This window comes from Lactuca saligna, chromosome 1 (genome assembly GCF_052625555.1).
Source record: "Lactuca saligna cultivar CGN05327 chromosome 1, ASM5262555v1, whole genome shotgun sequence".
NCBI classification, from domain to species: Eukaryota; Viridiplantae; Streptophyta; class Magnoliopsida; order Asterales; family Asteraceae; genus Lactuca; species Lactuca saligna.
In genome coordinates, this window is record NC_136417.1 from 85747304 (window position 1) to 85756914 (window position 9611).

The window sequence follows — 9611 nt, forward strand, 5'->3', positions numbered from 1 at the left end:
AAATAATGTATTACTTATTACTGTAAAATAATTATTTACATGAAATAATGTTTGGAAATATAATATTTTTACAAATTATTATTAGAGTTTATGAATATTTATTAAAATCTAATAAATAGTTAATTCTATCAGTTTGTTGTTAATGTAACCCATTAATATTATATGTTAATTACGAATATAACTTTTAAGCATAGTAGATCGTTCACAATGTTATTAGCCTCGACAAATACCTTTAGTGATGACGTTTTGATCAATAGCAACATTGTAGTACTGACTACTTTTTAGCGGCGACGTGTCGATGTTATTAGTGTTACCGGCGACGAATCTAATCTTTAGCGGCAATTTTCTGTCGCTGCTAATTCCTCTTTTCCTTGTAGTGAATCGCCTTCGCCCTGTCAAACTGTGGGGATGTTAGTATGTAAGGCTGTTTAGGTATTCTCTATATAATTCTTTAAAATTGTTATTTTGAGTAATCAAATTAAGCAAATTATTATATATTCAATATATTAAAGGATGTAATTCATAGGTACAGTTTTATTATAATTCTACTCCTCTGAAGACAACTTGTTATTTGTTTTATTGCCACACTTGCATCTATTTTATATATTATTAAAAACCAAAAGATGTATGATGTGTAGTATAGGTATTTAATTTTTGAAAACTTCATTCCAGTCAACATTATAATATTCTTTAAACCAAGGGCAATCCAGGTAAGCGCCAAAAAACTAACTAGGTTCTATTTATATCAACAGATTCATAGATCTGCGCCCACAACAACCATAGATAATACCAATATCAAAAACAATGTCTTCTTCAGGGCTAAACTTAGAAAATTATCGAATTCCACTAGAGGAGATCAATCGGGCCACAAATGACTTCGGTGCAGAAACTCTCGTGGGAGATGGTGGATTTGGTATGGTCCACAAAGCACAACTCGGTGATCAGACAGTAGCCATCAAACGCCTCAATAGGAATAATTATCAAGGAAATGACGAGTTTCGTAACGAACTCCATATGGTTTCCAGTTTCAAGCATCCAAACATCATTCCATTTATTGGATATTGTGATGATAAAAACGAGATGATCATAGTTTACGAATATGCTATGAATACAAGCCTTGATCGTCATCTTCAAAACCCAGAGAAGAGGCGTTTAATAACGTGGGCACAACGGCTGAAGATTTGCTTAGGGGCAGCAAGAGGACTCAAGTACCTTCACTCGGGACTTGGTCATAAGCACAGAGTAATTCATAGAGACGTCAAGAGCGCGAATATATTGTTAGATGACAATATGGAAGCCAAAATTTGTGATTTTGGTTTGTCAAGATTTGGTCCAAGAAATCAAGTAGAAACCCACGTTATTACAAAGGCGTCGGGTACAAGGTTTTACATCGATCCGCTTTACAATGAAAGAGGCAGACTCGCGAAAGAGTCAGACATATACTCATTTGGAGTGGTGCTATTTGAAATTTCGAGTGGGATGTTGGCTTACCAGCCAAGGTTCTTTGGAGATGCTAACGAACAATATCTGTTGGATTTAGTCCGAAGCCACTATGATGACCAAGAACTGGTTGATGGAGTCAACAAGTTAATTGATCCCGATATAAGAGGTGATATTGATATGAGATCTTTTCATACGTTTAACAAAATTGCACATCAGTGCATTAGCTTCAAGTTAAAGGAACGTCCTTCAATGGATAGGATCATCGGGAGCATCGAAGAGGCATTGAATATTCAAGTAAGTTTTTTTCTTTTTAACGTTTTTGAGGATAATTAAAAATATTTCAATGTTGTTTTTGCCAATGGGCATGCATGGTTCGCTTTTACCATAAATTAATCTTTCCAACTTTACAGGACTTTGTGTTGATTTTATCTTATAAAATTTATAATTTAAGAATGCAAGTTTAAGTAAACATTATAACATTAGTATGTTGATTCCTTGCTTGAAAACCGAACCATTTTCTTGTCAAAATTGCAATAAGATCTAGAAATATTGAAATTTTGTACATTTATAAAGGTAACCAGAAAGCTAGTTTACTTTTTTTTTTAATTTATCAATTAGTTTTTTGAATTTTTTTAGAGTATGGAATAAAAATACTAATATGATAATTATTTAAAGATTATATGGCTAAATCAGAACAATATATAAAAAATAGAGTACGGAATAAAAATAGTAATACGATTGCGTGTCCAAGATTATTTTGTATTTTGTTTTGCTTAATTTATTGCTACCATTTTTAATAAGACTCGCTTACCTGTTAAAACAATGTCTTAAGATAACTTAAACATCAAAACCATTATATTAAATTATTTAATTTCGCTGCATTATTATAGACATACGACTTTCATTAACATAAACAAGAAATAGCGGAAAGTCTTTAATTAAGGACTTTTCTAATCAATTGGTTATGTCGATAGCAGAATTAGTAGACGCATCTAATTAAGAAAACTTGCTTCTATTTTTTATTATATTTACAGAACAATAAAGCTGCTTCAACTGTAACCATACGAAGCATCCAACCCCAAAACCTTGAAAGCTTTCGAATTCCACTTAAGGAGATAAAATTAGCAACAGGAGACTTCAGTCCTGATTCCCGAATCAAAGGTGATGGAATTGTTGCAGTCTTCAAAGGACATCTTTCTCAAAGCTGGCAAAACCGAAAAGTTGCCATTAAACGCCTTGATCCCAAAGAATACGAAGGGGAAAACCAATTCCATAACCAGCTTAAGTTAGTTTCCAGCTTCCACCATGAAAATATCATCCATTTCATTGGTTACTGTGATGAAGGAAATGAGATGATTATTGTTTATGAGTATGCTAGCAATCATAGCCTTGATCATCATTTCAAAGACTTGAATAAGAGGCGTTCCCTTACATGGGCACAACGCCTCAAGATTTGCTTAGGGACAGCAAAAGGACTCAAATACCTTCACTCAGGTCGAGGGAATGATCACAGAGTTATACATGGAAACATCAGGAGTAGAAAAATATTGCTAGATCAAAATCTAGAAGCCAAAATTTGTGATTTTGGTATGTTTCAACAAGGTACAAACTTGTACTTGGATCCTGTTTACCATGAAAGTGGTATCCTTGATGAAAATTCGGACGTGTATTCATTTGGCGTTGTGCTATTTGAAATGTTGACTGGAATGTTGGTTGATAAGTTAAGTAGATTTGGAGATAGTACTAATCCACAACCACTAATAAGTCTCGTCCAAAGTGATGGACTCGAAAAAATAATTGATTCGACTATACGTTATCAGATTGATGATCGTTCTTTACAAGTGTATAAAGAACTTGCTTATAAGTGCATAAGCAACAATTCAAAGGAACGCCCTACTGTGGATACAGTCATCAAGATGATTGAGGATGCGATACACTTTCAAGTAAGTCCTCTTATATGATTAAATTGAATGAATACTTTTAAGGCAAGTACGCATGCTATCATGGACTCTATGGACTATGATATATTTCTCACGTTCACTTTTCATGATACATATTATGGGTAATTTTTAAAGTATGGTCGTACCTCTCTTTTAAAAAAAATATACATAAGGATCACACATATAACTTTATAACACAAAGATATAACTTGCTTTATACAATAGAGTATGAGTTATCGGAATTTTTTATCAATGAATTAGTGCACGTAAGTATACGGAAAAAATGAATGCATATCAAATATCATTTAGTTAAAATATAATCATGTCACTTAGAATGTCTTAACCAGATTTTTACATATAATATATTTTGTATTAGAATGGAAACTGTATCATTTCATTTTTCTTTGTTACGGTAAGATTTATATCCCAAAACATTTGATTTTTTCTTCTATTTTTTATGTTGTCTCAGTATCAATATGAATAACAAAACAACTTTTTGTATTCTTATATATTTCGCTTTTGTATTCTGCAGTACTAGCAGCCTATCAGCATAAAAATATCCCCAATGAAGATATAGCAAGTGAGTTTAGTTTCGAACATATCATGGCTTGACGTGGTTGTTTACTTGTTTATACAAAGGGTATGTGAATGTTTCAAAAACAGTACATAGAGCTTGTCTGCTTTTTTATGGACATGTCTATATAAAATGTATAATAATATGGAAAAAAAAAATGTATCGAATATCCGTTATATAGGAATGAATAAAGCTTTCAATATTTCCTACTTTTTGCCGAAGATGTTATGTGGGTGTGTCTTCCATTTCGCCTTTAATGAAAACACAAGAGAGGTTCTGAACAAAGAATTTTAGATCATATTGCAATTAGATTGGAAAATGTGGATGAGATCAAAAATTCAAAGTAGAAATCAGAAAAACCAAAGAACAAATCAAATTAGGGATTTGAAAAGAGCTCAAACGAATCCTTGCACTTATACCAATTGTAATATCATTGAGATTCTAAAAGATAGAAATCACAATTGCTAAGACCAAATTGTTTGAATAAGAACTTGTTAAAAGATACTCTCTCTATTTTACTAAGAACCCTTATCTAAAGGACATGAAAAGGGAGTCAATTACGACATGATCAATGAAGTTACAACATCTAAGCTAAATAGGCTATCAAAATAAGTAACCGACCAAAGTTGTGAAACGTAAGTGCAAAAACTACAAGACCAGAAAAAGCATCTTGCATATACTAGTGTCAAATACAAAAACTATGAAACCCTTTCGCATATGAAATCAAACACAACTATTCAATCTACACCAACCGACACTTGGTTCCTACCCCACCTTCTTAGCCAAGGTTTTCCTTAGACTACTAGGAGTGGGCAACGCCCACTCCTGTTATTAGGGCTAATAACACCTAATAACACCCATGAGCACTGCTCCCCTTCAAAGTTATTAGGTGTTAAAGGCTTGTGTGTTGCTTCCCATTACCACCACCACTTTCAGTTAACGTTGTTTTCTTCTTTTTATTAAAACCTCGGTGCTCACACCCACCAACCTTAGCCATTATGAAGGTGGTACCCTTATCCCAATCTTATACCTCACCTTTTCCACCAATCTAAGCCTACCCTTTTCACACCTAAATCCAAGCTACTCTCTATAACCCTCTAATGAGCCTAAGACTCCTTTTAGCCTTTATCGAACCTAGAAAAAAGGCGACAACATCCCTTTTAAAAACACTTTTTAACTAATTTTTTTAAACCACTTCTTCAAGTTTTTTGTTATCAATTGATATAATCTATACATACTAGTTTGCGCAGTGCATTTAAAAAATTAAACCTTATGTGTACATGCATCCTAAGGATACATGTTTAGTATAACAAAAAATTACTTTAAATAAGAAAGTTACTAACCTCTACAACCACAAATGCAAGTACGACAAAGACCCAAAACTAGGAATCCCTACAGGGGAGTCACACCCGAAACACCTACTAGCAAAAAGAACTTTTATAAAAGAGAGTGTATTCAAAAAATCAAAATAACTCTAGAAGGTTTATTACAATAACCCTAGAAGGCTTATTGATTTATTAAATATGAGAGAGAGAGAGAGAGTGAGAGAGGAGAGTTGGATGAAAATTTGGAGAGCCAATGAGTACCAACATTTTACTACTACTAATCTATTTATAGTCATCAATTTAATAAAAATTTCCAAGGATATTCTTTATCTTTATTTGATTTAGTACATGTCTTTTTATCCCTAGGATAAAAACGATCCAATCTTTATTGTGGAAAGTTCTGAAATATTCCAATTAATTACTAATAAAATAATTAATATGCAACTTATTTAATTAATTAAAACTACATAACTAATTCAAAAGTAATTTCAAATTTATTTATTAACTCACCTTAAATTACTATGTTATTTTCTCCTAATTCATTAATAGAAAATTAGGTTACGAGGGAAGCCCAAAAGAACCATAATATTATTAGAAATATTACCAATTATTTAATAACATTAGACTTTTCATCCAATAGTCTTCGACTTGGATAAGTCAGATACATATGACGTCCAAGACTTCCATAATAACAATAGTGTATTCCAATGCAAGTGTTGAACTCTGATCTAATCAAGATTTTGTCGTTTGATAAGTGATTAGTATTTCCTTTTTTCAATATATTTGTATGAACATGAGAGACGGATGATGGTCCATCTCATAGTTCATGATTATATTTCTCAATAACAATTTGTAACGAGTACATCTGACTACCAAATTCAACACATCAATTTTAGTAAAGACCTGACTTGGCACATTAAATATTTACATAGAATTATTGAGGGGCCAATAGAAATCCCTTATCATGTTAAGGAAAAAGGAACAAATAAACTATGACTACATAGTTTTTGTTCACTCACCATTTCATTGTTTACGATGATGTCTTAATCCTCAAGACACTACCAAATGTAGTGGTATTTTCGGAATATGTCTCCACTTCCGATGATCCTTAGGTTTTTTATTCAATGCGACTGCATCCTTGCTATCACATAAGATCTCCATGGGATCCTTGTATCACAGCCTCGTCCAAGGCAGAACATGCCAGGAGTGCGGCTATGTTCATGGATCATAGATAAACTGAGTATTTAGCACAAGTACAACGATAAACAAAACAACATTTGTATTTTATCATTAACTTTGAATGCAGAGCTCTTACAGATAATAATAGTACAATAGTTACCTTAAACAGGTAAGCAGGTAACAAAAACTAGATAGTTAGGTGATTTGTAATCCATGGTCAATCTTTTGTTTGAATGCTTGTCTAATGATCTCCTGAGAATACATATGATTTTGAGGGTCAACACAAAGGTTGGTGAGTGTCACACATTTCTAAAATAATGGTGCTTTTAATATGATCTAAAAAGTATTTCCTTTGCCGTAAGTAAAACTGTGTTTGCAAATGTTTGATAAAGATAGAAATCTAAATTGTGGTTTCTAGATACTGAAATCTAGTTAATGTTTATAGTGAGAAAATTGTACGGATAATGGATAAACAGACATACGTATATACGGATAAAGTTATCTGCCATGGTTATACTTAACAGTTGTAGATACGGATAAACGGATGGAAAACAATACAATTGATGAGCATACGCATAAAGTTGTATAACTTGTATAAATAAATAAACTAATATATTTTTATATATGAGGTATATTGAAACTACCAAGTTGATATGTAAATATTGATGTTTAAAACGATTTTTGTTTACTTATAAGATATAAGTTTTTAAACAAATATTTCACAAGATAGAACAGTGTTTACAAAAAAATAATGATAATGCATGTGTATTTTGTATGATAAATATTACTTGGTACACATACTACCGTGTAGATAATGATTATTGAGACACCGAAGATGAAGGAGAAACTGTAACTTGCACAACTAACGCCTTCAAACTTCCCAATAATTCTTCCAGTTTGGAAAAAGCATGGGAATTAGATTCTGACTCCACAACTTTCTTTATAACATGTGCAATTATATGATAGTGATAAGCAAATTGTAAGACTCCACAACTTTCTTTACAACATGTGCAATTATATCAACCTTCGTATGAAAATTAGAATAACTCTGATCAACTTTAACAACCTCCCTGGTCAGCTCAGTACGAATCTCTTCAATTTACAAATTTACATCCTCTTGCACTCTTTTAACTGCTTGAACAAAGAGAAGATGTCATTCCTTAGCTACTACCCTCAAATATTTAACCTCATGAACAAGGAAATCAGATTGTTGCTTCGAACGTTCTTCATGCTTCGTATCAATGTGTTCCATGATGGTTTTCATTCGAGGTTCTTGGGATTTTAACAACACATCAACTTCAATGCCTAAGACAGAATGTCAACTTCATGTATCTAATTGAATATGAAGCAATGAATTAAACTTGCGATTCAATATTTTAAGTTGTTTTCCTAACATCGGAATATGATCAGAAATATTCTCTTCATCAGGATCGAACTGAAGATAACCAAATGAAACCATGTAATTACCATCATCCTATGCAACCACTAAAGTAGACTTTGGACCATCAGATGATTGAGAATGAAATAAAGAAGTGATAGGTTGATCCATGATATTCAAAAAAGTAGGTGATATGGTAGAAGCATGTAATGAAGTGGGAATAGGTGAAATAAATGGTGGTAACGAAGTAGATGTATCCATAACCATGGTTTCAAATGTAGATGAATTAATGATAGAAACAAGAAGAAAGTAAGTAGAGACATTCCAAATACCTTAGGATTCTTGTGTCGACATACCATCACCCATGTTGAAATTTGGGTCCATAACAGACATGTCCACAGTGATGCCTGAAATTTGGACCTCCTCCGAAATGGACTTCGCAGTTGAAACTTTAGGTGGTGTGACTGAAGACTTCTCAGGGATGGATAAAATAGATGAATTTTCTAGATTAGTAGATGTTTCCACATTAGATGATTTAATCGAGCCACTAAGACTACCAGTTGCCTCAAAAGTCAACTTGACTGGTGAGTCCCTTTAGGGTGAATCGAAACCAAAATAAGTTTGTAAAATAGAAGAGTCACTACCTTCGAAATCAGTCTAAAAAACAACTTCATTAAGAGGATCTTCCAATACCTTCGCTTTCTTCTTGATCTTTTTCACCAAGTCACGAGCTCTTTATTTTTTTGAAGCTGGAGAAACTGGAGCAGCGGGTTTATGAGTAAGCACCCCCTTTCGATCAATCTGGAGCTTTCGAATCTTTTGAAGCTTTAATGTAAAAACTGTTTTTAGGGAAGAGATATACTGTTCCACAAAAACTACCCTTGTCTTTGGTAAGTAACGAGGCCTATGTGTAGGCTTCTTAATATATTTTAAAATACTTGATTTCAAGGGGACCACCTCCTTGTGAATATCGTGAACAATTGGTTCTTGAATAGGCTCTGTAACAGGCTTCATAACCTCTTTTGCAATTATCTTAGGAACAGATGCAGACTTTTCATCCTATGAAGATTTCATGGGACTTTTAACATGTTTTGATGTTCCTGTTATTCCTTTTTGTAACAATATGCCATTTTCAATATAAGAATTGATGGATTTAACATAAGCCACCAGAGTAGGGTTTGCTGGATCAACCTTGCGAAACATAGTGTCTGGAATCCTCGCAACATTGGAAATATCTCAAACTTATCTTTAACATTCTTTGGATGTTATTAACCCCAAATTCAACAATAGGAACATTAGCAGGTACATCAAATCCATTCTTTCTCATACATGTATTGAAAAATTAGACTCTAATATTGTCCATAGGAAACACCCTTAGACACATTAGTATGTGAGATACTAGCACCAAATTCTTCCTACAAGTGACTACCATAATCAATCTGAAAATCGTAATACAACCCAACATCCATTGCATAAATCTCAAGATGCCCTTTATCCAAACCCACACTTCATCCTGTCAAGCATCGAATAAAGACTCCAAAAAGGAATTTCAACACACATGGTAACGAAGATTTCTTGAACTGACTAATTTTAGTGAGTGGGGGTTGATGACCCATCTCATTGAACGTATGAAGCACCTGTTCATTAGTATCCTCATAGAAAAGTCATCATTGAGAATGTTTAAGATTTGTGAGAACTTTCTATTCGTGAGCTTGTATTTATTGTCATTGGTTAATTGAAATGTAACCACATTAGAAGTCTTGTCGAACATA

At 33.1% G+C, this 9611-nt stretch overlaps 1 protein-coding gene across 1 annotated transcript; it reads left to right on the plus strand.

Annotated features, from left to right (window-relative positions):
* The first annotated feature begins 780 nt into the window (after nucleotides 1-780).
* LOC145040852 (putative serine/threonine-protein kinase PIX13) lies at nucleotides 781-4145 on the plus strand. The gene is made up of 3 exons (XM_078988746.1): nucleotides 781-1737; nucleotides 2478-3386; nucleotides 3916-4145. The coding sequence occupies exons 1-3, from the start codon at nucleotides 805-807 to the stop codon at nucleotides 3919-3921; spliced, it is 1848 nt and encodes a 615-aa protein (XP_078844872.1). The 5' UTR covers nucleotides 781-804; the 3' UTR covers nucleotides 3922-4145.
* The last annotated feature ends 5466 nt before the right edge of the window (nucleotides 4146-9611 follow it).